The sequence below is a fragment of the Branchiostoma lanceolatum genome, chromosome 7 (genome assembly GCF_035083965.1).
Source record: "Branchiostoma lanceolatum isolate klBraLanc5 chromosome 7, klBraLanc5.hap2, whole genome shotgun sequence".
NCBI lineage: Eukaryota > Metazoa > Chordata > Leptocardii > Amphioxiformes > Branchiostomatidae > Branchiostoma > Branchiostoma lanceolatum.
The window spans coordinates 12,447,792-12,475,448 of NC_089728.1; the positions used below are offsets into that span (position 1 = coordinate 12,447,792).

The 27,657-nt window shown below is 42.7% G+C and overlaps 2 protein-coding genes and 1 long non-coding RNA gene across 6 annotated transcripts; 2 read left to right on the forward strand and 1 right to left on the reverse strand.

Annotated features, from left to right (window-relative positions):
• Positions 1–6,722: 6,722 nt before the first annotated feature.
• LOC136439381 (protein N-lysine methyltransferase METTL21A-like) lies at positions 6,723–16,768 on the reverse strand. Of its 3 annotated transcripts, none has more exons than XM_066434791.1 (6): positions 16,445–16,768; positions 12,497–12,573; positions 8,748–8,791; positions 8,359–8,569; positions 7,984–8,141; positions 6,723–7,296 (listed from the first exon to the last, which is right to left on the reverse strand). In XM_066434791.1, exons 1-6 carry the CDS (start codon positions 16,534–16,536, stop codon positions 7,099–7,101), a joined length of 780 nt encoding a protein of 259 aa, XP_066290888.1. In that variant the 5' UTR covers positions 16,537–16,768; the 3' UTR covers positions 6,723–7,098. The 3 variants fall into 3 exon arrangements, with proteins under 3 accessions (XP_066290888.1, XP_066290889.1, XP_066290887.1); XM_066434792.1 differs by lacking the exon at positions 16,445–16,768 and adding an exon at positions 14,126–14,208; XM_066434790.1 differs by lacking the exon at positions 16,445–16,768 and having other exon boundaries at positions 12,497–12,939.
• LOC136439383 (uncharacterized) lies at positions 8,487–8,852 on the forward strand. The gene is made up of 2 exons (XR_010756518.1): positions 8,487–8,554; positions 8,753–8,852. It is a non-coding gene; the product is annotated as an uncharacterized lncRNA (long non-coding RNA).
• Positions 16,769–20,238: 3,470 nt separating the features above from the next.
• On the forward strand, positions 20,239–27,602 carry LOC136439385 (protein N-lysine methyltransferase METTL21A-like). 2 transcript variants are annotated; one of them, XM_066434795.1, is made up of 6 exons: positions 20,239–20,971; positions 22,301–22,377; positions 24,633–24,676; positions 25,674–25,878; positions 26,366–26,523; positions 26,992–27,602. In XM_066434795.1, the coding sequence occupies exons 1-6, from the start codon at positions 20,895–20,897 to the stop codon at positions 27,196–27,198; spliced, it is 768 nt and encodes a 255-aa protein (XP_066290892.1). In that variant the 5' UTR covers positions 20,239–20,894; the 3' UTR covers positions 27,199–27,602. The 2 variants fall into 2 exon arrangements, with proteins under 2 accessions (XP_066290892.1, XP_066290893.1); XM_066434796.1 differs by lacking the exon at positions 20,239–20,971 and adding an exon at positions 21,504–21,686.
• The last annotated feature ends 55 nt before the right edge of the window (positions 27,603–27,657 follow it).

Sequence of the window (27,657 nt, forward strand, 5' to 3'; positions counted from 1 at the left end):
TCAAAAATATGTGACAAGAGTACAAAATTGTATGCCCAGTCGTGCAATGCCAACTTTTATTAGTTTTGAACAGTATTTTTTTCTGCTTCCTGCAATACCCGGTACCTGATTTATTTTTGCCTGCAAAATTATTATTTGCCTTAAGTTTTTTCTGCAATGTTGACAGCTTTTCTGCAAATTGTTGGTTGCAGGTAAGAATTTTGAGCCTTAAACAGAATTCAACTTGTCGGTTGCAAGTGGGTCAAACCAACAGAATCAAACATTAAGGTATCAGAGATGGCAGACTTCACCCCTTAACACGAGGCTGAATTTTTGTGAACATATTTTGAATCACAGAGGAAGGCCTCAGAAAAGCCAAAACAATACCTCAATCCAATAACTTCCTTGATCCAATAGAGTAACAAAGTGAAAGATAATTGATTTAAATTGACTGTAAACAAAAGTGTCCCAATGGGCCAAAGATTGAGGCAAACCTTTACAATTATCAATCAAAATGCTACCCTCGTATCAAATATCGTATCATCCTAAAGATGACACTACAGTGAAGCACCTTCTTGAAGATTATTTGTTAGAACTGAGAAAAGAAGAAGAACACAGTATGAACAGATAAGCAATATAATTTTACTGCTCCTGTACAGGAGCTAGGGAAACTACTGTAATTTGAATTGACTGCATACAGTAGTGTCCCAGGTGCACCCAAGATTGGCAATCATTGAGTCATTACTGTGACGCATGTTTTACTGTCCCTATGACGCAGGTACCACGGTCAGTTAGTCCCCCTCTAATGCCCACAGGTTTAAATAGTCGCTGTACTGTCAGGCCAAATAAAGCACCGGAAGCACCTTTATTAACCGGGTCGATTACCTGTTATAGAAAGAAATCAGTCAATTCTAGATAAGAAGACTTAGTATTACTCAGGCTTTACACTTCTAGCATCAAATAAATAGTTAACTCTACCAAACTTTGTAGGAATAAAAACTTGGTCTTTTCTATGCATATTGGAGGGGTCGTTGAGCCTTTGTTGTATCTGTGTTTCAGGAATATTGAGTCCTGGAGCATGTTGAAAGATGACTCCACAGTTGTTGATAAGATGTACAATGTGGGAGTGACAGTGTGTTCTGGCTGAATTCTTGGGGATGTGACAGGCTCACATGTTCTCTCCCATCACTCAGCATCAGTTGATAATAATCAATCAACCTAAACTGAAACGTGCCAGCACGAACCACATTTTAGGAGGCCTGTTTGCAATTCAATTCATAAGACCTTTCAGTTTATAACAGGGCCATTGTGACACATTGATTTCTTTCTGTCAATCATAATGCCACATTGATTTATTTCCGACCGTTAGTTCTCAAACGAACATGATAGACGTTTTGGCAAAAAGACATCATAAAAGCAATGAACTGGGAGAAAAACTTGACACTACTAAAGCGACTCAGTGAAACCACTGTGCACTGAGGTACAGACTCTCACCTCACATATACATGCTACCAACAAATTTGCTTGGCCAAAGTTGTAGCCTGTAAGCAAAATCAGACTCTGGTATTCTGGCACTTTTAGGGCCTTGTTAGATCTAGAGCATACGCCAAAAATAGTTAATATTCAAACAACTGGATAAAATTTTGAAACAGACGTTTCAGACAGCATCCACTATCTTTCGTCAGTGACCTTTTTAGAGCAGTTTAGATTACATCATATATGATCATACACGTGTCCAGACATGTGCACCTGAGGGGCTACAAATAAGTCCAGAGGTTTATATTGATTGATTGACTTATCCATGCAATCTTTGTACTGCAAACTTTGTACCCAGGACTGTTTGTCCAGAACCAAGAAGAAACATCACACGACTGTCACGTGCAGGTATCAGCGTCACCTGCTCACGCGTACGAGGAATCATTAGTGCAGCCCAAAATTCACCCAATCAGACGACAGCAGTTCCCAGGAGCCACCCTGCGAGATCAATAACACATTTTACAGAAAACCAATTTAACTGATCCTATGTTAGATCTGATTATCTCCTTGCAACAGAAGATTAAGTGTAGGAGAATTAAAAGCTTTGGGCTGTGCCGTGTTTGGCTCATGGTCTGATATGTGTTGGCTATGATGTATGAGTCTGTTTTACTGCAGAGTAGACCTAGACAAACAGGCACCTCTTAAAGCATATTCACTTTCCTTGTAAGATTTGTTTGCTGAATTTTCTGTGAGAGTATGACAGAACCAACTGTCGACATTAAGATCTATGACAACCAATTCCATCACAAAACAGCAGAAAACTGGAAGTACATTTTGTAGTTCCCATACCACTTTGATTTATTAGTGGCTTGGGTTTGAAAAAAATATATACCGGATATTTAACTGGAAGATCAACATAAAAAAACAGAGTGAGGGGAAATTTAATGTTTGCACACACAGTTAATAATCTTAGAGTGAGAGTGAATGTACAGTAAAGTGCATTAGTTTTCCTCTTAGCTCTCTTCTTTCATGATATTTGAAAATTGTGAGCATAGAACAAAGAGATTACTTCAGTCTTTAGATAAACCATTAAAGAAAGCAATTTGTGGCTTTTACAGAGTCAGTTTAACAACCACTGAACTGTGCGCTGTTGCCTTGCGGCGAATGCAGTTTGATTTTCTGCCAGACTGACCATACCATCTGTCCCTGCTCCAATCCATTAATACTGCTTGATGAATGTTGAAGGCAGTGACCAGAACAAAATATGATTATAGAGTGTTGTGGTTGCCAAGGATTTTCAATAGTGCTGTTGGCATGGCACAGCAGCCCAGGGACCTGTTAATAACGAGGATAAATTGGACAGTATGGACCCAGTATCGGTTGGGGTGGAGGGGACCCCTTATGAATAGTTAAGATGGAAAAACACCTGGTTATATAATACATAGAATCTTTCAACATGGAGATGATTTCAGGGATCCTTATAGTCAAATTCAAGTTTTTATCTCAGTCCTCTTGACTCCTTTTGTTTTAGTGACATTTTAGTTTGAAAGTCTGAGAACCAAGATAATACTTCTAGATTGGTCTGCACTAATACATCACCAATTTTACGGTGAAGTTGTGAACCCAAACCTCTCAGTACCTACATGCTGCCCCAGAGAACGCCTTTTAAAAATCTCCGACTGTCCCTGCCTTGCAAGTGAAAAGGTTTCATGTTACACGCTGCAGCCAAATATAGACATCTCAGTGAAATGGTCTATGTTGCACTCCCAAGGTGGCAGACAAAAATTGTCTCAACAACCCAATTCTAACGTCTCAAGTTTCCTTCTAAGAGGTAACCCAAGATTCCTTCCTGGTCTGTTTAAAACCTTTATTTACATGCCCTAGTTTTTGGTGTGAGGTGGGCTGTTTTCTGAACAGGGTTGAATTTCTTATGACACTGCACCAAGCCCTTTAAATCATTGTTGAACTGAAAGAAGGATGTTTTAGTCAAGCAAAATTCTTACAGTGATTTTAGCAGTCCAACAAATAAAATTCCAGCTTCAATATACCTGTACATAGGTCATGTAGGTTGGTAAGCCATTTGAAAGGAAAGTTTGTTTTTGACGTGTCAGCTGCAATTTCCCCCACCTGTCAAGATTTTGGAAACTTGTCAGTAGGGTGTAAGGAACTGTGTTAACATAATAGATAACAGTGTGCGTGTGTGTGTATGTATGTGTGTGTGTGTGTGTGTGTCTGTCTGTCTGTGTGTGTGTGTGTGTATGTACTTTTCATGACTACAGAAAGCTAGCCCTTACACCAGTTATGTCACAAGTCACAACGAAAGGTTGACTGTTGTACAGATACAGATACAGACATTGATGCCAAACTGGTCATCATGGCACAGTGAGTTCTGGACATGCTCACAAGCTATTTGCAAAGGTATTTTCACTTTGCATAAAATTCAGGGTATTTTCTGTTGGTTTGACCTCAATTTCCCTGTGCTAGATTCTATGAATTCTGGCACAGCCCAGTTCCTCATGATCAAAGCAGGCCAGTTTTAGATCATTGGGTTGCAGGAACTAGTTTCTGGGACAGTTTACTTTACTGCCTTTAGCTCAGAGTTTGGCATGTTACTAAGTAGTGTTTTTCTTGCATCTGCCTCAAAAAATCTAAATGCTTGGTGAAATTCAGTTTACTTTACTGCCTTTAGCTCAGAGTTTGGCATGTTACTAAGTAGTAGAGTAGAGTAGAGTCTTCAGTCAGGTAGGATGCATCACATCCAGTTTAGACCGCTCCCTTGTAACACTTCTTTAGCCGACTGACACTGTCGGTTTGTGTGGGTGGTCCAGGGCTCTGAAGTTGTATTTTACAGGATGGCTTTCCATTAGGCGGTCAAACCTGGCTTTGAAAGCGTTCACTGAAGGGGCGTTCACTGAAGGGGCGTTGACAACCTCTTCTGGCAGTTCGTTCCACCAGTAGTGTTTTTCTTGCATCTGCCTCAAAAAATCTAAATGCTTGGTGAAATTCAGTGACAGAATGACATTTAAAATGTCATTCTGTCACTGAATTTCACCAAGCATTTAGTAACATTTGTCTCTCTGGATTTGGAGAGAAATAGGTAAATATAAAACCTAACTAGCCTTAAACTCAAACAGCTTTGTAAAAGTTATGCAAAACAAGATAAGATTAAACATGTTCCCCCAGATGGTTTGAAGATCTTTGAATACATGATTTCTGAAAAACGTTGTCTTTAATGGAAAATGGAATAAACCGCACTTGCATAAAAATCAAAAGTAAGGATGAGAAAACCCAAGCTAACCATTGGTGTGAAAGAGCAGCTCGAGATTAACATTCAGATCCTTTAGTCTGCAAACACCAGGTCACAGTTTTCACCCGAAGCTCGTCGCGTCTGCAGTGCGTAAAGCCTGGAGTTACAAGTAGGGGTCGCTGTTGCACGGTCTTGGTAGAAAGTGGATTAGTTAGGTGAAAATGCTTGGTAACTTCGGGATAATGACGTGTGCTGGATCATTGAGTTAGGCGAAGGGACATCTAGCAAGTTACGTGGGGGAATAGCCTACTTTAGAATGCAGAGTACGACGTTTAAAACGTTTTAAACTGGTCACAACGTTAGGACTGGGACTGAGGACAATAAACCGGTTGCCACGTTACGAAACAACCACGACCGAACAACCTGTGACGTTCCAGAACGCTATCTGTGACGTTTTCCGTGGATACAGCATGTTTGTTCTCTCTGTTAGTTTCAATCCTTCTGCCTGTAACGACATTTTCAAGCCTTCTTACGCGACGGTGGCATTTTTGCTATATGTTGAAGGATCAAATACAAAAGAAGAGAAGACTGGTCCACGAACGACCTCTTGAGATTTCAGCAAAAATAGCAGCCTCGTGCTTGGCAGTTACAGCTCCATCTGAAACAACGTGTTCTGGCCAAATGTCCGGTGTTTCCGTCGCTCAAAAGACGAAGACTGGAGCTTTCTCACTTGCTCCACGAATGGACGGCGCTACGTTATCGGTGCCCAAAGGCATGAAAGTCTCCCCAGTAAAAGCCTTGGGGAGCGCGTGTTTTAGTCTGGCGAGTAGGTTAGTCGGCAAGGCCTGGTTGGACCAAAGACAGCTGGACAGAGAAGTACGTTGTAGCGAAGCAAGCTACATAGTTCAATTTGTTTCAGCAAGGAGGTTATTGAACCTCCTTGGTTTCTGTAAACCTTTTCTTGTTCAACAGTTTTGCTACTGTTTCAGCAAACTTTTGTCTTGTTCAACAGTTTTGCTACTGCAATGGCCAAGGACAGTGAAACATGTAAAAAAAAGACGTTCCCATATAGTTTTTTCCTGATTTCACGAGCGCCCGTGCCCACACACTCTCATGATCGCGAATTGAAAGCTCAAATGTTTTATTTCTATAGTAATATCCAGCCATCATATAAAAGTACAACATTTCAACAGTATGTTACTACCCATACCGTATCCAGGTAAGCGATATTACAAAAGGGCAGGCTTGGTTGGACACCTACATCGGAGCACAGTTCAGACCTGTTCAACTCGCCCCTCGTGTTGTCGGGTACTTCCCGAAACACAATGTTGCTCATCCACAGCCGAGAACCCAACGCTTCCTGCACTACTCATCTGAAGCACAAGAGGACGCTACTGTACTACCCCCGAACAACGATGCTAACGTTTGTGGTTGTTGCAGTGAACCGGACACCAATCTACAGGAAGATAATTCGAATTCGTGGGAGGACGGGCAGTTAAACTTGCTATTCGAAGAGGATGGACAGGATGATGAAAGTGTGGTTACATCTAAGTATGAAATACACAATTTTCTCACGGAATTTGAGTCTGCAAATAAGACACAACACAACATCGATTCCGACGCTGCAACACCACAACCTCCCTGTCCTTGGTGCTGATCACACGATCAACTTGTTCTAGATACACCCTAAAGAGGAATGGACAAGATTAAGATCTCTAATGATGGGGATTCCGATTGTAAATTACAGTTTGTTTTGAATAGAGACTTGTTTACATTTTACGGTATCAACTTCAAATTTGGGCGATTCTAATTCCAGGTTTGAGCGACTATGGCCGACAGGGCCATCCTGTTTTGATAAAAGTGCTTGATTTTAATCAATTGATTTATTTGATTGTAATTGATTGGGTGATCGATTTATTGATTGAAGAAAAGTCTTCAATTGCCAAATAAACGTCCAACTTAACGAAATGTTGATGATTGCAATGAATTGCAGAAGTACAATGGCACATAAGAAGGACACTTGTTTATACGGCTCCTTGTGGATTTTATTGAATACAAAAGAATTGTAGCTCACTTTACTAGTATTTCGTAGCCCTTGTAACATACAAAGCATCAACATTAGAATGGCAGAGGATTAAAAATAAGAGTTACATAAAGGTTGATGATTAAACGCTCTATCTAAAAAAAACAATAAAATACGTTTACAGGCATGACACACAAGTAAAAAAAGACTTCACCACAAATCTCTGGTCCAAAGTTATTTACATATTCAGAGATCACGTGTCAACAAAATGTCTTAGGGAAATATGCGTGTATTGCGTATGTAAAACGACGTTTTTGAGGTCTGGAGACGATTTTAAGGATATCTTTTTTTAAAGAGCCCAGAACTGTATTGACTAGCTTGCCCCCTTCATGAACACCATGAGGTGTAAATGTCGCACTTCGTCCGGATGTACGATCTGAGAGAAGTCCGGCAGGAGCTCCCGGAATGGAATGTCCGTCCACTCGAGCCCGCACTCCGCGGCGGTTTCCTTCACCGTCTGCTGGAAGATCTTGGCGCGGTCGTTATAGCTCAGCAGCAGCACCGAGGTCGGCTGGGGACGAACAGAAACGTTAGTAACGTGCATGGCAATATATCTGTGTCAAAATTACGGGAGCTAGATACGTGACGTGTGACTGTGACATGAAATACGCGAGGTCCAACCTATTACGACACGTCACACTTGTGTCTACCACACGTGACTATGTATATTGGTAACGCACGTATGAATACATGACTGAAGCGTCATCGCTTTCACACACGTGACTATGACGTAACTATCGTCCGCCATGCTGGTTGGTTAAACCTAGAATTAGGTAAGTTAATACATGTAATTCAATTACAGTCACGTTATGACATCATGCAAATGTGGATTCGGTCTGATCTGTCAGGTACAGCCAACCTGCATGGAGGCTGTGATTTCACGTGCAGAGACGTTTTGTAGGATTACAATGAGGGTATCGTTGACAAGATCGTTTCGTGAATAGACCGACCCTAACTGTTCATCACAATAACCAGCTGAACCAATGATAGCATGGCAATTAGCGGTTTGACCTGTGAAAAAGTGGCCACATGTTCTTCAAGTAATTTGCATTTTTCTGTCTCTGTTTTGCAATTTTAACGAGGGGGCCGGGCTATGGGATCGGTCAATTACATAGGGACAAACAAAAGGGTCAAGATTTCAAGATGTTCCTTAGGTCCTTAGGTCACAGACAGTACGACGAGCGAGCTTGGAGTTTACCTTGTCGTTCAGTAGATCTCTGGCCGTTTGAAGAAGAAGCGGAATGTCCGGCCGGTGGTAGATGACGTCAGAGGCCAGGATGACGTCAAACCCACCATGTTGGTCCCGGAAGTCGGCCACGCCCTTCCCCCACTCCAGATGGCTGCATCGTGGTTTGTCTAGAATGACACAATATTACAGATTAGTTTTCTTAGATCATCATTTCTAGTGTAATTTTTAACACAGAAAAATCACTTGAGATCGGTGCACTTTTCACTCACCACTGACGACATGGTTCCGTCTGGTCACGTGATGGGTCAGTACTCTTGAAGGTGGCTGAAGAAAACGATATAAATCTGTGTGTGTACCTTTGAAATAGAGTCGATATCTGCTCACCTGCCATCGGATCGTCGTTGAAGTTCTTGACGATGTTTTTCTCCAGCAGGTCGAGCACCAGGTCCTTGTTGTCTGTGAGGACGACCCGCTCGGGCTGGGGCGCGAGTTTGGCCGCCACCAGTCCGGGCAGCCCTGGGCCCGCCCCGAGCTCCAGCACGGACCCCGCCGACTGCACGATGTCAGGGTTTTCCACAAGGTACAGCCCCAGGACCTGGCAATAGTGCAAACAGTTTTTAAAGCTTGTAGATTAAATTTTAATGCTTTTGTCCCTATGACTAGAACTGAAGCAAGTACGCTCCCACGAACTTTCCACTTGAATGTGCTGATTTTTATCTTTACATGTGCTAGCCTACATCTACGAACTTCAAATTTCTGACATATTCCCCTACCTTAGCGGCCGGCCATATCCGCTGTCCCGTCAGCACAAGGTGAGCTGGGAGAAACAGTGAAAGAATTACGTGTTGACTGTTGATAAATCATATGAAGCAAAACAATGGAATGCATTCATTCATTCGTTATTCACTATTATTTACTTATTCACCCATCCACCTATCGATCCATGCATTCGTTGTGTTCCCGTGAAGAACGGTCAAGGCCGACAGGGCCCTCCAGTTGATTCTTCAATCCACCCACCCATCCAACCATCCATCCACCCATCCATCCATCCATCCATCCATCCATCCATCCATCCATTAATTTATTCATACAAGCAACACCTGATCAAAATACTCAAATCCACTGACATTTAATTGAGGTTAGGAGAAAAGCTCTTAATATAGGAGAGCTCTCAAGCACATTACGTTTGACTTTTACAGTGCTTAGCTTTGATAAATATAGAAGCCATCTTTAACCGAACAAGGCCGAAGCTTTTAGAGGCTTATCCTTAAGTTTGTTACTTCCTGATTTGGTGACTCCACACTTAGAGTAGGGGAGGAATGCGATGTCACACAAACAGCAAGGATTCCTCTCTTTTTGGGTGACGGAAAGAATTCGGCACCAAACTGAAACGGCAGCCCGTCTGCAGCAAGTCGCACTATAAGGAAGAATTTCACAACATCGTAACAGTCTCATTTTGGCAAGAGCGACGGGGATACAATAAATCTAGAAGACACGGGAGGACTAGAGAATGCAACTTTACAAGGGGACTAGGGTTGATTCGTTTCATCTTTAATCGGGGATGAAACAATCTTCAAGACCCGAACCTATGTCAGAGAAACCCCTAAAACGCTACAAATCCACATGTAAAGCAAGCAGGCCGAAGTCAACATCTGCTTGGGACACAGCTGTGTTGCAGATTTGTACATAGTCCATGTTTAAACATTAACCCTTACGCGATACGCTACATTAAGTTATGATAAGACAAAGATGGTTCGAATACCATGGATTTTGTGTCTCGGAGAAGTTATATCTATCTACAACAAGAAAAAGATCGGCAGTGTGAATTTCCTGCCACAGCACTCTACAAGAGGACATGTATCACATAAGGTCGGACATTGCGTTGTGCTTTATCAAGGAGGTTATTTTAATGCGGATTTCTTATCAAAAGCGGCACAAAAATAAGCTACATGGTGATCTTTTAGTTTAATGCGCCTAGTGTAAATAGGCTGATAGCATAGCCCCGCCCACCTCCGTCAAAACGTAGAAATGCAAAACTAAAACATAAAAATGCAAATATTTGACGGACATGCAGTCACTCTCTCATTGGTCGAACCGCTAATTGTGATGGACAGTCAGGATCAGTCTATTAGGGCTTGGATTTTATATCAGTTCTCACCACACAGCGACATCGTATCTTTGCTCCTTCAATGTCGATATGTAATGGTATAGTGTAATTGAAACTTACTATGTGTAGGAATAGCTAGAAATTAGAGTTTTTTATTCAAGTTTCAAGCCTCATGAAGTGCTCTGGATGCCTTTAACAAGAACACAGGAAAGAAGCCTTTGAATACATTCGTACCTCCAAGATCAAAGCAAGGAGGTTATAACCTCCTGGGGATCAAAGAACCGTCTATATGCATACATAATATGTAAAATGCAGACGCAGTGATACACATACATGATAAATGTGTATTCAAAACCACTGTTGCACATGGAACCCCCGCAAGGTCCATGGTTTTATGGATGAACCCCCGAACCATTGACATCTCAAACTGACTGCGCCGAATAATAAATAAATGGCCTAAACTATTACTCTCCGTGGGGAGAGCGGGCAAAAAAAAAAAAAACGGGGCATATGGGGGGGGGGGTCGCTTGGGGGGTACTAAACTATATGTTTAGATTCTGAAAAATAAATTGTTGCAACTTGCAAATAAGGTAATACCGTTCACAGAGACTCCACGACTTGTGGCCATTTGTTATCATTATACAACTTTTATTGTACGACTTTCATTGCTCTGTAGCTCAGGAAGTGAGATTTCCTTTTTTTTTCAAACTGAACAGAATCATTGCGCGAGTTGACGCTAACCCCGAAACGACTGTTCCGTGGCCCTAATTGGCCCCAGTAGGTAAGATAAGATCTAAGTAAGCGGGAGGCTGGTGATTACAACATAATTGCAGTCCTAATGATTTTTCCCTCCTGTAAATCGTCTACATATCTCTAGTTGAAGTACTAGGCATTCTCCAGGTGGATAAACATATATTTCCCAAGACTTGCTTTATTCACATTTTTAGTATGCTATTGATACAGATAGGTTCCTCGTTTATTTCATTGTAATTAACATAATTATATACTGCTAATTAGGCTTATTTGGACAGGAATATACAATAGAGACCATTTACTAGTAATTTGTTAATTCTATCACGAATGAGTTGTTAAAGAGGGTAGTTGTCTGTTTATAAGAAACAGCATTAGCGCTGATCTTGTTTGCGTATCACAAATCCAATCTGTCAACTTTGTGCCGTGGTGCAACTTTAGTGTGAACCCAGTGGTCCTGGTGTGAACCAGTGCTGGGGAAAATGCAGTGTCAATTTCGTTTGCCTTTTCACATACTGACAAGAGTTTTTTTTTCAAAGTTCACATGTGCACATGACATACAACAACGGCATCTGCATTACTCGCGAGGAGCGGAGCTTGGGTAGCGAACGGAAAGCTAATAAGGCTGGACTCCAGGCTATATCTGCATAGCCTACTATGAAGGTAGGATATATTCATGACCCGTTAGGTCTTATTCACGGGTGCGACTGGGCAAATTTGCAATGACAACATCTATTGTGATCCCAACCAGTTCAGCAGGAAGTATGGAACAGATTATCACGCTCACTTTACCACCGAACTGTTGGAGCTTAGTAAACAACGAAAATAGCGTGGAGGAAAGCTAGCACTTTTCATAGTGCGGACTACATGTACATACTGACAGCTACGCGGTTGCCCTCGTATACTGGGGGCAGTGATAGACAGTGATACTAGTATTGCTGTCTTTAGCAGACATTGTTCATTTGCTGATATGATGCAAAATATGCCATTGGTTTGACGAGTCGATTGTACATGAAGTAGAGCCTTCAACACACTAACGTGTACTGATCATCTTTTGGCTGTAGATAGACACTTGAAATGTGATAAAAAAATGAGAGGTCCAAATGACTTCTACCAAAACAGATGAACTTTCCTTTATTTATTCATTTATTCATCAATTGGTTCGGCTGATTTGAACACAGCCCAACTAATACTTTAAGGCTTTCTAGAGCTGGTTTCCATAATTTGTGTGAATTCGGTAGATTCATTGCCTCTGCCTATGCTACATAAACATGTGAACATTCGATGGTTAATCCGATTAATTTTTGTGAGTTTGAGCGGGGTCACAGTCAGGGCAGTCATTATTATTATGCAAATTAGGACAGAGCTTGGGTTTGACTTACCCGCCATTTTGCTACATTGCTTATACCCTGATAAAAGAACCAATTGTGAGTATGTACAACTTAAGAACAAGTCAATTCCCATGCTATGTAGGTTAAGGGAGACATGAAAAGTAGAATAGAACAACTACAATAGTTTCAAAGTCACAGTAAAGCAGTGTACAAGTACATGAACTGTAACGTTACCTGCATGCCGAGATGCTTGCCCTCCCCACTGTTTGCGTCAGTCCAAATTGTACTATAAGTATAACAGATACTACAGATGAGAAGAACACAGAAGGCTTACCTTCCCGCATCTCCATCTGATGAACTGCCACCAGTCTCAGCACCACATCTTTGATCTTCACCTCCTCTAGTGTGTACCTGTGTGGAGAAGGATGAACTTGACACTGAAACCGGTCACTCGCCACGCTCTGTAGAAGCTGTGACTCCACGTCGGTAGCCGTGCGACGGTAGAGGAGAGGGGGAAACAGACAGTACATGACTCTGTGGGGTCGCTGGTTCTACTGTCAACTCGATGCAAGCTTTTGTTTATGTTGACGATGGGCGGGGCGGAGCTTTCACACCAGAGGGCGCCTACAATTCAGTAATGTGTAGTACGTTATAATCTCAAGGAAGATGTCGGAAATACGACTAAAACAAGCCGAATACAGCTGAAGTCATAATTTCTTTGGGGAGTAGCATGAACTAGCCACGGTCGAACTTGGTCAATCTCATGTTGCATGCGTCTTGTAAAGACAAAGTAATGTTTCTTTCCAGCATGCAGTAATATCCCATTCCCAGCATTCCTTGCGCTACACATGTACACATGGACGTTTCAAGTTGACAACGTTTTCCCTCTGTTTACAGATAAAACAAACAACTTAGACTTAGATAAGCAGTAGATGTTCTCGGTGTCTTTCTACTGTATTTGAAGAAATGTTATCAGAAACACCTAGGAGAAAATTGATAATACATGTATCAACCAAAGAACTCTTCCCATCTTCCTGGAGATTTGCAGCAGCCTGTTGGAAATATGTAACGTAGATAATAACCCGTGATTGCAAATTTATGAACGAAGGACTCTATTGTGACTCAAAGCCCCAATAGGCTTATCGGCTGAGTACAAAACACAAGATTAGCATCAACCAATGGGGTTCAATAAACCTAATTGCATCAACAGAAGGACGAACCCCTTATCCTGTAATCATGGAGACCATGGTCGCTTAATGAAGCGTAAAACAACATTCTTGTAATGTGCACAATATAAAAAAAATTACACACGTTGTATGTTGACTGACGGCCTTTCAGACGTCCCTCCATTTTGTTTGCATGACATGTGATCGTCTTTGCGGGAAGGATATTTGAGATGTGGTCATAGATGATTAGACGGGTGACAACAAATATTTAGTCGAGAAACATGCCGTGGTGAGGCTTTAACAGGAATCTAACGAAGAGCTCCACCTGTAAACCAGCTGATGACCATAACTACAATACAGTAGATGTTTTAGAAGTTGATTTCGACACCTGGTTCTCTACTTACTAGTCTATTGTCATCATGTCCAGGACTACTCCTCTCTAGTACTTAGTAAACACCGGATTGCTAGTTGCAATCAGACAGCCCTCCAGGCTATGAGCATTTCACTAGTGAACTTCATATCAGAGAAAGATAAAAAAAATACAAATACAACACGATTATGACACAGTGCCAATGTAGGCACGTTTTGCCCCTGAACTTGTTTTGACTTCACAGACTACAAGGCCGGATATCATGCCATGTCGATCGAAAATAGAACACAGTGTTCACTTGAATTGTGTAACTCTATGTCACACCACAAACTGGTACACTGCCAGAGGACCAACAAGGCCTGCATGGCTGGCCGGGTGCCAAGGTGAACATCATGCAGTGTTATCTTGTCATCAGCGGCATAGTTACCGAGGGAAGCGGGGTTTAGCCGGGCCCGACGCCGGGACGATGACCAGGAATCGCTCGGAGGTGGACATGGTCGCCCGGGCGGCTCGGCTGCACTGTCATCGGAGACCACTAGAATGTCAGGCCAACATTCTTTCAACGAAAATCAACGAGCAGTACTTAGGGGTGTGGGTGTGTATGTGGGTGGTTAGGGGAACTACTGCCACCCCTTGAACAAGGTAAACTAAGGTCACCGTCTGATTTTGATTGAAAAGCATATATATGTATCTGTTTCGGATTTTGTTGCCTGGTCATAGGGAAGTACAGCTGTTACCCGAATGATCGACATTGGAACTTAGTATGATCTAGTATCAAAGTAGGTTTGCTGGTTTCACACATGTCTTGCGGCATCATCAGTTTGTGGGTCTTTCTAGCGGGACTCAATGTTTTCTCTCTACGTCACCATTACAAAAAGTCGTACAAAATACTGCCCAAACACGTGTGAAACGAGTTGGGTCGTATGTTTGGACTACCCACAAAAGTTGATGCACCACACGATTATCATTTGCACCCTGAAGTTAAATCCGGACCTCCCACACACCGTATACTACATCAGGATGATATGATCTGATATGCTGAGAAAGTTTGCTACATTTTCAGTGCATGTTGTTTGGAAATTCTTGAACACTTTAATTCTCATGAAGAATCATATATATATATCATACCGATTCCAGTTATCTGCCTCTCAAGAGCTGGATGGATTATATTACCTGCCTTATGTCTCTTGTAGTTAAGTTTGATTTAGTTTTAGACGTTGAACAGTGTACGTAGTTTTCTATCGGCCTGTAACAAGGTGCTTAAGAGCGTCCGGTCGGGTCGGAGGTCATGACGACATAGCGAGTATGCTGTAAATGAGATCATACTTGACACCGTTATTTTTGTCCGGGAGATATAAATCACCGACCACTTTTAATCGGGAAAATTAATGTCGGGAGATTTGGAGAGATTATGAAATAAAAACAATAACCGCATTTTGATTTTATCAATGATGATAACTTTTATAAGTTACATAGATTATGATGGCATGATTTATACCACAACTGATACACCAGATATAATATGGAACACTGCATAGTGAAACCACGGAATTGAACATTCCGCATCAAGTTGCCAGATATCGATTCCCAGTATTTTTTTAAATCTATCAGAATCGACCGGCATCTTTCTAAACTGACCGGTGTTACAAGTGGCATTTCCCGTATGTGCCCAGTGTTTACAGCTAATTAGTCTCAAACGTCTAATCAGTCTTAAACGCCTAATTACATGTACCTAATGCTGCGCTAATGACGCGGAACCACCAGAAACCCAACACCCCTTCACGCCACGGTAATGAGATCAACTTAAACCGACATCTCAAGGTCATCTGCGCTGTCATACGATATGAAATCTGATGTCTGATCGATAAATATCTATAGATATAGCCGTCATTAGAACAATAGTAGCACATGAAATAAGCACAATCTAAGAAAGGCGTTTGTATTTGTAAATTTGTATTTGCTATCTAGCTGAGGTTGTGCAGGGTTAGGGCTGATGGAGTTTCTTTTCTCATATTTTGATATTTTAGATAATTTCATGAGATAGAATCGTGTACCAATCAAACAACTATGCTAAATACGGCGACAGGACGCCATTTGGCTTAACTGATTGGTACTTTGTTTATACCTATTATTGTATCAGTTGGCTCATTACATAAATGACGTACACACTAATGCCTGTTTGTTTTTATGTTTTAGAATCATATACAAATGTGACAACCTTAAGACATATGAATGAGGCTAATTCTAAGACTAATAATCGGGGGTGAATTTGGTGCTCGTTAGGAACATGTGGTCCTGCTCAAGACTTAATCATTCCCCCTTCTGTTACTTTAATAGTCACTTTCATATGAACGCGCTGACAAATGCGATCCGACTGTTTCTGAACTTGATACGGTAGATTGAAGGGGAACCTACTAAACTTTCCATTGCTGTTATCACCAGTCCCGGCGGCCACTGGGTTCAGACATGTGCCACTTCAAACGAGGGGTAACCACAATCCGGCAATCCTTTTGTCAGTCCCAATAGAACGGCAAGAGCCGCGCGTGTGCGTCACGACTTTTCTAATCTGAATTCCTCACTACAGATAAGAGAATCCACAGATACCACAAGCCTCAATGGCAAAGGAAGGCCATTTCCTCTCAAAACAACCATGCCCCAAGGAGACCAAGATTTTAAGATTCTACACGGCAACGTAAGGAAAGCTAACATTATAACCGTGAGACATCTTTACTGGCTGTTTACTCACTTTTGAAGACCTAGTGTCCCTGTCCTCGTACTTAAATGGTTGAACTGGACATCAGGAAGTTCTTCTCCCTCCTTGGACAGCGTAGATGTCATGTTACGCAGCAGTTCTGCTCCCAGACAGCGGATCTGTCCACAAGTTCACCTCCAAACACAGAAGGTTAGAAATCCAAAAGCGCCTCCAAGGGTAATCCAATATTCTCTATAAGGCAATGATATCAAAACCAGGGAGCGTTTTGACAGCTTCCTTTCCACGCGTATTTACGACTTTTTGAAACTTAACAGCTTGCTTCCACTGGGGATGCCTGTAGGTTATTTTTGTGTCCACTGTTTGCTCAATGCTAACACGTCAGTACTAGATACAGGGCCAGAATAACTTCCTAGAAAGGAGAAGTTGTCGTCAGGGACACTCCCCCTTCTTTGGACCAATCGGGATTTTCAGTGCCCTTGCCGGGTTTCTCATTGGTCTAAAATTTTTCCAACAAATTTTTGTGTCCGTCACAATCGTTTGAAACAGAATTGGCGGGAAACGCTTCATGTAAAGAGTGTGGCTAAAAAAGGTTGTCAGCCAGTCCCAACGGCTTCGAAAGCAATATGAACGATACAGTAAACGAACTGCAACGGCTAGAACCATTGCAGACAAAAGGGTATTACGACGCAGCAGATTCATGGCAGGCAACCCTTGACTTTTCAAGCGTTTTGTTGCGGTTCTTGAGAGTGAGTGAGCAGGTGGTGTGATAACATGCCAGAGGCCAGACTAGCGGTTTGACAGGGCTTGTGGCACCCACATTTAGCACCGGGGTTACAGCTTATCAATCTCTGCCGTGGCATATCCAAACAACTGATACGTGATGGAACAGAAAATACGAGACCCGAATGCAAAGCAAGCCGCAGAATGAAAATAACTAGACCTGACTATTTGGTGGTTTGTGTCTTGAAGCTTTCGCGATGTTATCGTTTCCTGTTCATCACGATTGTCATTATGGTCTTTTCCCAATTTTAGGCCCAGTTCACCTTTCAAAAAGGCGAAGCAGTTTCCTAAAAGGCTTGTGAAGCTGTCAAAGATAATTGATGAAGAAGTGTTCTTATGGTCATGGTATGGCGGAAATATGTGGCCGGATCTTTCCTCGTTAGACATGTGCTTGCGACATGTATGGCCGTAGCGTGAGACCTTTGTTTATGAAACGGAATGACATACTTTTTGTACAGTTCAAAGCCTAGTAGAGGCCACAACAGCACGAAGCAAGTATGAACGGCAGTTGTGACTGCCTTAGTCACAATCCATCCAACGCGAAAACGCAATGGCTATTTGATATCAAGAAGTAGATATAACGTTAACAGTGGCCTTAAGTTCGTTTTCTTTAGTTTCTTTTATCTATGTATCACAAATCAATTAATTCTATAATTAAATCAATTGTATAAGTCATTAATGGTGTAGCTACACTTTCTCTTTGTTTCTATTTCATTTGAAAAGTTCATGTTTCCATTTTTGTACAGTCCAAAAGCATCGAACAGTCTCATTTTCGGAAGCCTTTCCCTTTATGGTCATAAACTCCTTATATTTGATAAAGGAGTGACGTTTGTGCGCTGATGATAGTTTCTATAAAGTGGTGTTTTATTCTTGTCATAACCCACGACGGACCAATTATAAGGCTTTGCAGGTTATACCCCGACTATCAATTAGCGTAACTCATAACTGATTGAGGCAAAATCAAAGTAGTCTTAGCCGAGACATTTGTATTTTATTCGCACATCATATGTTTCATCTGAAAAAAAATCATTATGAGACTTAAATCCGTCTACACTCACAGTTGCGTACGAGATGGGATAATTTGGCCCAAATAAAAGCAATGGAGGTGGCGAGAGGGATGTACTTATTTCGGAGGAGGCTTTTCTGGTAAATATCCAAGCGTAAGCAGACGTGTTCAAGCCAGTCATCGCTCTCTACCCACATGGCATGATAAGCAAAACAAGCTGGAGCTAACATCTGCTTGGAGGATATTCTGGGGACAGTTGCAGATAACGAGCCAACTGAACATCCTTTCCCTGGTAAAATATGCTCACCACACTACAAAAAAAGGGCTTTGAAAAAAGTTATATTTCAGAAATAAAACTATTCTGTGTGCAAGAATAAGAAAAAGTAATTGAGGACGTTACTCTTTTCGTGGAATTTTTTTTCTCTGACCAAGTTGTTTTTTATCACACTTATGTGACTAGAAACCTCTAGATATATTTTATTGTTGTCATAATTATTATGTGGTACAGAAGTTATATCTATAACAACGGGAGTTTTTGCACATTGTGAGTCTCATAGAGACCTTACTGGTCGCCGAATTTTCCTGGCTAGTTATTCCCGACATTTCTGCAAAATTCTTCTCCCTAATGCACCCACGATAGTCAGACGGACTCACGTACAGCTCTGTGGCGGCCCGTTTGTCGTCACCTCAACAGATGTTCTAATCACAGTCCTTATCGACTGCCTGACGTCAGCGGTATTTGAACACACCGCGATACCTTCAGGAGTACATATCTGGGGTGGTATTCTCCACAGTAGGCCAGCTTGATAAAGTCACATCAGAACCTGTGATATCTGTGGACTTTAACCCCGGAGGTCGTAGTGCGAATTCAATCCAAGTTTATATATAAGGAGATAGACGTGTAACTGTGTGTGTGAGTAATTTAGTTCCTGTTTGTCTCGTGTTCTTATTAAAGCCTTGTGAAGGAGATGTAACGTTACTGACGCTAGTATGTATGTTGAGATCCAGCCCAAATGACCGCCTCTCTATGAAACCATTGGTGATTTCCCCTAAACCGCATGCCTTATAAGGCAGTATCTATTTGACTCTACAGTGCTGGTAGGCAAACTTTTTACAAACAGATCAGACAAAATAGTAAGGTCAAATAGGCAGGTTGGCTATTCCAAACATGGCATACACCCAGGGCCTGGGTGTATGCCATGTTGTCCCAGGGGCAAGTGAGCTCTATCTGATCTTTCCCTATGAAATCTTCGAATAGTCTAAACAAAACGGTCTAATGAAAACACACAAAAACAAGGAAAAAAGCATATTGGTCTAAGCACTTCAGATGAAAACCGCGTCATCAGATCTCAGCATGTAGGCGCGACTCCCGACTCCTTAGGTAGCGTGCTTAGTCCAGTGGTTAGCGATCCTGCCTCTGGAACTATAGAAGCCCCGGATTCGATCCCGACTGTGTTGCTCACCCGACATGCACGCTACCGGAAAGGGTCGCAGTCCTTAGGAAGGGACGTTAAGCCGTGGTCCGCTGTTCATTGTACTTGTCGAAAAGAGCTAGGGGAATTTCCCCGGTACAATGAACCTGTGAATACTACATATAGCGTCTGTCTTCTCTGCCACGACCAGTGGAAGAGTAGCTCATCTGTTCATTTGAGCTAAACTGGTTCGAGATCACTTTCCTTTCCTCTGAGCAGGTGTTTGGTCCAATGCAGGAAACTTGAAGAAATAAGCTGGGAAGGGATAAACAAATACATGTAAGGGGGAAAAACAAATATTTCCACTTGATGCATAGGAGTGAGGTGAAGTATATGTAATGACAAAATAAACGATCACAGTTGGTAGTATCAACCAATCTCAGTTATGTTGGAATCACCCGGAATGTTGAAGACTTCTTGAGTTGAGCTGAATGTCTAGTAAGTTCCCTCCCCGTGTTTACTGTCCTATAATACGGGACACGGACAGCCCGCAAGGAACGTCCCTCTGTGAAACTGTAGTCCCTAACGTTACTAGCGCCATTCACATCGGGGTACAGTAATGATATCCCCGAGCAGATCTATCGGTGACAGGGCGGATCAAAACGAGCCACCGTCGTTGGATGCTCGTCGGCCCTGTTGGCCCTTTTGATACTACGCCCTGTCACTGGCCGATAGAACTGTTTGGAGATTAGGGGTACAGAACACTTGCACCAGATTCCAAGCGTCAATATTGTGGCCCTGAAGCTGGATTTCCAACTAGTATCGACACCTGCATCTGACTGGGCAAGTGGCTCGGGGGACAGATCGAAGTACCAATGGGGTTTACAATATGCCGTGGCACCGATCGCGACCCGCTGTATCTAACCCACCGGCATAGCTGACATCCCTGAAATTCGAGCCTCAAATAAAAACAGACCTCACAGTCTTGGCGGTTATCTATATACGCCGGAGGAAGCCCAGTGGTCAAACGAGACGTGCAGAAGGCTTTTTTTCTGAAAGAACTTTATTTTCAAAAACGAAAAGGAGCGACTTCCCCGTTACATCTAAGATCCTGTGCGGAACATGTCACTTCCGTCGTTACTTCTTCTCTACTACTTCTGAAGGCTGACAGGTGCCCGAGCTGACACGGGAAGGTGTTCTACACACTTCTGTTCACTCGCCATTTTGGTGACGGGCAAACTGCACTGACACATCAACTCGTCTGTAGAACGTCCTTCAGGTAACCATGACGGCTAAAGATGGCAAGAAGCCCGACACGAAAGACCCTTGGACCTCCAACCTTGGAAAGATTGGATTACAAAGGTAATACAAGTTCAACGTTTCATCCTGGGTGCTGTGAATGTGAGAGTATAATTGTCGATTGTTTTTAGACTAAACAGTGAAAGCTGAAATACGAACCGCTCGTGGCCTTTGTGCTATAAAACATCTATAAAGTTGCTATCTTCAGGGCCACGCCATTTCCCTTTTTCTCTCTCAGAAAAAGTAGCGTAGCGTAGAAGTGAGTGAGTTTAGAACGCGGTGCATGCCATCTGTAATTAGCAACTGCAGTTATCACACTTAGATACGCCATCTTGGCCTCAGGCTTGGTTGATGTCGGCATAGGATTTCGTTGCCTTAGAGCTAGAGAAATTGGGGTATTGCCTGACAACAATAGTCGCATCACGCTGTGCGTACGAGGCAAGAGCACTCAGCACTACTTTGCACATGACATCGAAGATGAGTTGTCTGTGCACGTCCCCCACTCGTGCTCATCTGCACATCATGTTATTCATGAACATGGGCCTTTAGAAACTCCGAGAAGGCACGAATTCGATCAATATCTACATGGAAGGCAATTTCTTGATTTGGAAAGACACTGGGGGGCAACTGCCCTTTCCCACTCTTTTGGGCGAAGGAATTCGTGGTTAAAATTCTCGGCATCCTCGGAGATACACAAGCCTCACACATTCTCACCCACCATGGCCATCTATCACGGAGCCTGTCCGACAGTACAAGCCGAAAACCCTCCATTTCAGAGGTACACCTATGTGTGTTCGTGAACCCTTTACTTCTATAATGAAGTCGTCATTTATTTGAGAATGTTTTATGCCGACTGCTGCGGTTATCCCTGCTTAGGCCCGGGATTTCTGGCTGGTATCAAGTTGCGCGGATTTTATTTATAGTCCCAAGTGGATACACAAAATGGCGGCAATGAATCACAGTTTGACTTTCAGTTTATCTTTAACCCCAAAAGCAATGTTCACCCCATCTGCTTCCCTTTTTGCCTAATTGTTCTCTTCCTCTGGTAGTTGTAAATTATTGGCACCCATGCTCTAACACATGGAAATGCTTCTCTTGATGATTACTTCAATTGTAATGTCAAGCAGTTAACTTGATAAGAATATACATGTTGTAATCATATTTGATCTTAGAATACCACACATCATCATCATATGCGCCCCTAAGCTATAGTTGATCACATTTTCACAACGTTATCGGGATAGCTCGTCATAGGTGGATGGAGCCAGGACCAACTTGTAACCATTACAGTTTTAGCATTCCTTAAATAAAGATAGTACATGGAGTTGCGTTTCTACCAAGCCACAGCAGTCCATGTGTTATTTGATGAAGACCACACCGTTTCTTTGACAGGTACACCGTGGAAGAAATAGCTGCCCGAGATGTTCATCTGAAGATTCAAGCTGTCCATGATTTGAACATCGAAGAAGGTTAGCTGTGACCATGCTCATCTATGATACATTATAATACCATCAACAGTGGCAGATCGCCGTGCTTGTCATTTGGCAATCGTCACATACGTCGTACAACATTCTTAGAACCACATTGGGGAATTCTTTGCAGACAGTGGTGAATGTGACGTACAACATTCAGCTGTCATGTGTGACGAAAGAAATTTTATGTTATAGGCTTGCTGAAAATCCTTCGACTAAAAACGTACGACGTTTGGGTGGCCATGGCCTTTCTTTGCAGAGCTTTTGTAAGCATTCTCCTGAAATTATTGCCTAATATTGAGATGCCCGGCTTATATGATCTATTATCGTGGTGTTACCATCTGGTACAAGAGCATAATATGTGTCTGTTATTTATATTGCCTGAGGTCATTGCGTGACCTCCTCCTTATGCTTCAGTCCCAATTGGAATAATAGGCCCCGCCGGGTAGATGACGGGCTGTTTGGGGCACTTTCGGGGGGTGACCCCTACGCGGCCCCGTGGGACACCCTGCGGCTGCCGGGCTATTTTTGGGCCCGGCCAGGACCCCGAATCATTTTAGCCTGGAATTAAAATCAACGCGGGACCTGGTAACAAATAGACACCGTGAGCTAATCGTGCGAACACCGGGAGGTACACCCCCCCCCCCCCACACACACACACAAAAATGATTTGTGGCTTCGGGGCCTGTCTGGGACTACACTGCCGACGGGTGCCGGCGCAATTGGGACTGTAGCATACGGGGGTAAATTATGTAATTTGCAAAGTCATGAATGTCCGCTATCCTTGCAGTTAACAGATATACCATACCACATAACCCGTACGTCCGTGCAAGGCTTCGTGAGATACACGTGCATCATAGTGTCTGGTTGAAATTGTTTATCTCACGAATATACCACATGATAAATATAGCATAGAGCACTGCTGTTTTCACTTAACCGTTTATTTGAATACACTTTATGTATAGAACATGTGTAGACCTTCAACGATATAACCTGACCTGTTAATCTAACTATTTATGTCACCATCTTCGTAGCACTATCATACTACAATTACGTTAATTTATTGTGGGTAGTTTTGTAGGTATGTCGTTATGTCATTAGAGTAGTCACTGTGCGTGTGTGGTGTTAGTAAACAATCTAGCTTTGACCTACCACGACTGCTTTTCACGACATCCTGTGTATGTGTTATGTAGAGTCAGTAGGCATAGCATAATATGACATAGTATAGTATAGTAGATACGACATTGTGCTTATAGACGTAGTGCAGTTAATGATATCTAGGCATATATATATCAGGCTAGAGACTAACATCTGGAGATAGCACTACCATATTCAACCACCCGTCAAGCTAGATGAGTTAAATCCATCAACCAGAGCAGTACATGTGCAACGTTTCCCATTAGAACCATTGACCATGTATGTGCTTTTGATGAGGAACATGCACAGCAACGGAATTAGTATCCTGCACAAGGAACTCCTGATCCTAGCAAGCAATTTGATGAGATTTAGGCATGTGTATCGTGCGGTGTAAGTCCAGTGTGTAACGTTACATGTATTCACACAAGCGAGGATCATGGAATGACTTCGCCCTGCTTTGAGTCAATTCAGTGAAAAATCTATGGGGAATGAAGTAGTAAACAAGAGATGTGTGCAGGTCTCTGATGTCCCTGATCCACGCATGCTGTCCACGTCGGTCTCTGTCAACCGTAAATTTCACAACATGCCCTGAATGTCCTCACCCATCAAGGTCTGTACAACACGCCGTACCCACCCACAAGTCAGCCCGCCCGCGCTTGTTGGTCGTCGCGGATATGAATATTCATGAGCTTGCCTTATTTGGCGCGGCCTAGTTGCCAGCCAATCAGTTGGCGGTTGTAAAATGTCCTTACTTCGTACGACCTAGTTTCAAGCCAATGAACATCCACCTTGCATTTCGCGGAACTCTGATTGGCTGAAAGTTGTTGGAGACTGGCTGCATTGTGAGGGTAGTACAGTGTGCTGTATGGACCCGAATGAGTGAGGATGACCCTGAAAAGAACGTCATGATGTATTCATGTCTGTTCATGTTGTCTTTTGTCAGCCACCCCGATCTCCAAGATCTATGGGCCTATTTTAGACCACGAAAAATGAGCGATGCGCTCGATTCGGTCCTCAGCACTTGAAGGTTGGGATGGTTCAGGAAAATCACGTGGCAAACAGACGTGTGGCTCGAGAGATAACCTCTGTATCGTTCTCGACCTCTCGTTTCGCAGCCCACCATATACTGACAGGACAAAGGATTTGGTCCGCCGCCAAGGTATCTATCAGCCGTAACCTACCCAGGTAGGCGGCGGAACGCGTCTTTGGGACTGCATTTCAACTTTCCTGTCTGCAAAGAAAAATCAATCAAACCCAACCAAATGGCTTTTTTGTCGTCATTGCGATCAGTGGCGCCGAATGGCCGAGACTGGCAGTCACGAGGCCATGACGTCTTCCATGACGTCATTGTGCTTGACCTTTTCCATCGGGCTCATCACAATTGGTACTTGGCTATGAATGAGGGAAGGCTAAAAGTTAATGAAGAGAAAAGAACTGAAATATACATGTTTCATTTTCCTTTTTTCTGGTATCCTATGATAAATTTGTTGATTTATCGACTGATAAAAAGCTGATTAACACCATACAGCGCAGACAGAAACGGTTTGGACTTACCAGAGACGCGTAGTCGTCTACTTCGGTAGGCTAGATACCAGGGGGTAGGTTGACTGGAACAAGACTTGGAAACATCTAAACTATCATAATTGGATACTTGACAACAGATCGTCGTGTGGGTGGTCGGGTAGGGGCAAAAGTTGTCGGAAGGACCTTCGTCATGATAAGCGTGCACCAAAATCCTCTGCATGTGAAAGGCGTTCTTGTACTTACGGGATGTACAGGAAAAACATCAAAGACATCTTCCCTGTTAGGTTCTTAGCACATACATATGCTAAGTTGTTGTAGATATTAAGTTGAGATGAGATTTCAGATCTAGAATCGTTGTGTAATAATGATTCCATTTAGTTGTGTAGGAGAGTCACAAAATAGCTGCTGACGACAAGCGACGAAGGTAGATATGGGGCCTGGTCATGCATGATGATGGAAGTGGGAGAATTTCATTTCAGATGCCCGTTTCCTGTTGGATTCCTGTCTATCTTCCGGGGATATCTTTACAATGGTTTTAGTAAGTATATTAGACTAGTCCCATTATTATGCTGCTATTCTTAACATATGTATCACTTTCAGTCTGTAACAAATGTTTTCCCTTGTACATCTAGGTGTTGACACTGTATCTCGCAGAACATCCGGATGTGGTCGACTTTGCGGGGTCGGTGTTGGAGCTGGGGGCGGGCCCCGGGCTGCCCGGCCTCGCCGCCGCGCAGATCTGCAGGAAGGCTGAAAAAGTCGTCATGTCGGACAACAAGGACCTCGTGCTGAAACTTCTGAGGAAGAACATCGACAAGAACTTTCCGAAGGAGAGAGGTCTGTTTGCATGGGCAAAACGTATGTCTTTGAGTTATTAGTATCGCCGATTTGCGTCAACAGTTATTTGTCTTGGGTTTGAAAGGCTGTGTGTATACAGCACATATGTACCTCAGGGTGGACTTAACACATCACATACATCTACTGACATCGCATGCTCCTCTAATGTAAGTTCATGCACGAGGAATCAAGGAGGTTTTATCATGATCAAACCACCTTGGTCGGATCAAATGTCACGATGATGGCAATCCGATGACCGATTCAAATACTAGTAGTGTAGGGCGTCAACACATTTTCCACATGTCAATCTTTTGTTTCAAACATTAAATTACATCAATATTTTACAATCTGACCAAGCTATGCAAAAACATATAATATAGTAATAATGTCATTTTCTTTTGGGAAAAGGATGTCGATCCGACATGCAAAAAGATACAGCTCAGTGATGATCTCCTCTCTCCCCACAACTCCCCTTTCTGTCCTCTAGAGCGGTTCCAATGCGCTCACCTCCAGTGGGGTGATGACGTCACGTCCTTCAGAGAGAGGCACGGCAGGTTTGACGTCATCCTCGGCGCTGACCTGGCGTACTTCCGGCCCGACATCCCGCTCCTCATAGACACGACGAAGGAGCTGCTCTCGGAGAAGGTAGTCAAACCCGTGATCATGTGATTTAGCGTCCGCCATGCTGATGTGTTTAAGGCGTTTAAGAAAAAAAATGTTCCAAAGGTTTACTTTAACTTTCATCTGTTGGCCCCAACAATGCATTCTTGTTTTTCAAAAGTATCCAATCAAAGAGTGTCAGAATATGAAATCTTGTTGTGCACCAACAACTGCAAACATACGTTGCATAAATGCGCAGGTGCAGGTCTGCTTAAGCTTTCGTGCAGATAGTAGCATTTCCCCCTCTTAGCCTGAGTCAGATTTGTGGCTTGTTGCACGTGGCATCAACCTTTGTGGTTCTATAAATATTTCCGTCATAACTTTCATGTCCTTATCTATGCTGTTCTCTTGTAAGGGACAATCTAAATGTATCCATTTAAAAAAAATGAATAAATAATTTGGAAAATGAATAGACAGAACAGCATGGAAATAATCCCCGAAACTGTTGTCCAGCCCTCTGCAGTGTTTGTCCTGGCGTACAAGGACCGGACGCGGAAGAAGACGCACAACTTCGAGTGGGAGATCTACCAGGCCGCCAAGCGGTGCGGGCTGGAGTGGAACGAGGTGGACTGGAGAGTCCTGCCCCGGTGGGACGAGATGGTCGATCCTTGTGACGTCAAAAATCTACATCTACTGCTGATCAAACATCGAGCAACGTAAAGGAAACTGCAAATAGGGAAGAATACATATACACTGTAGTTTTTTTGATACCCTTTATTGCATCGTGGTCGTAGAAACCGGACATTTATCATATTCTGCGGACACCATCACTCTGTATGTTGCATACGTGTATGGGGTTATCAACTGAAGGTTCTAGAGGATAGGAAGGCGTGTCATGAGTGGTAGAAGATCAATTTGAAGATACACAATTCTTTACCTCACATTTCGGTCTCTTTTATTTACTAGTAGTGACCGATGGATATCCAATAGCGTTTGCGTATTAAAAAGACCACCATTAGTTAGAGGCAATTTCTTTGCAATTTCAGTCATGCAATGAAACTTTAATGTTGCCGCCATAACACAGCACGCGAAGATTTCTAATACATTACTTTTAACTTTTCTTAGATTGTCTCTTTGTGGTCTATGACGTCTTGTGAAGTTTTTAATTTTTCAGCTGTT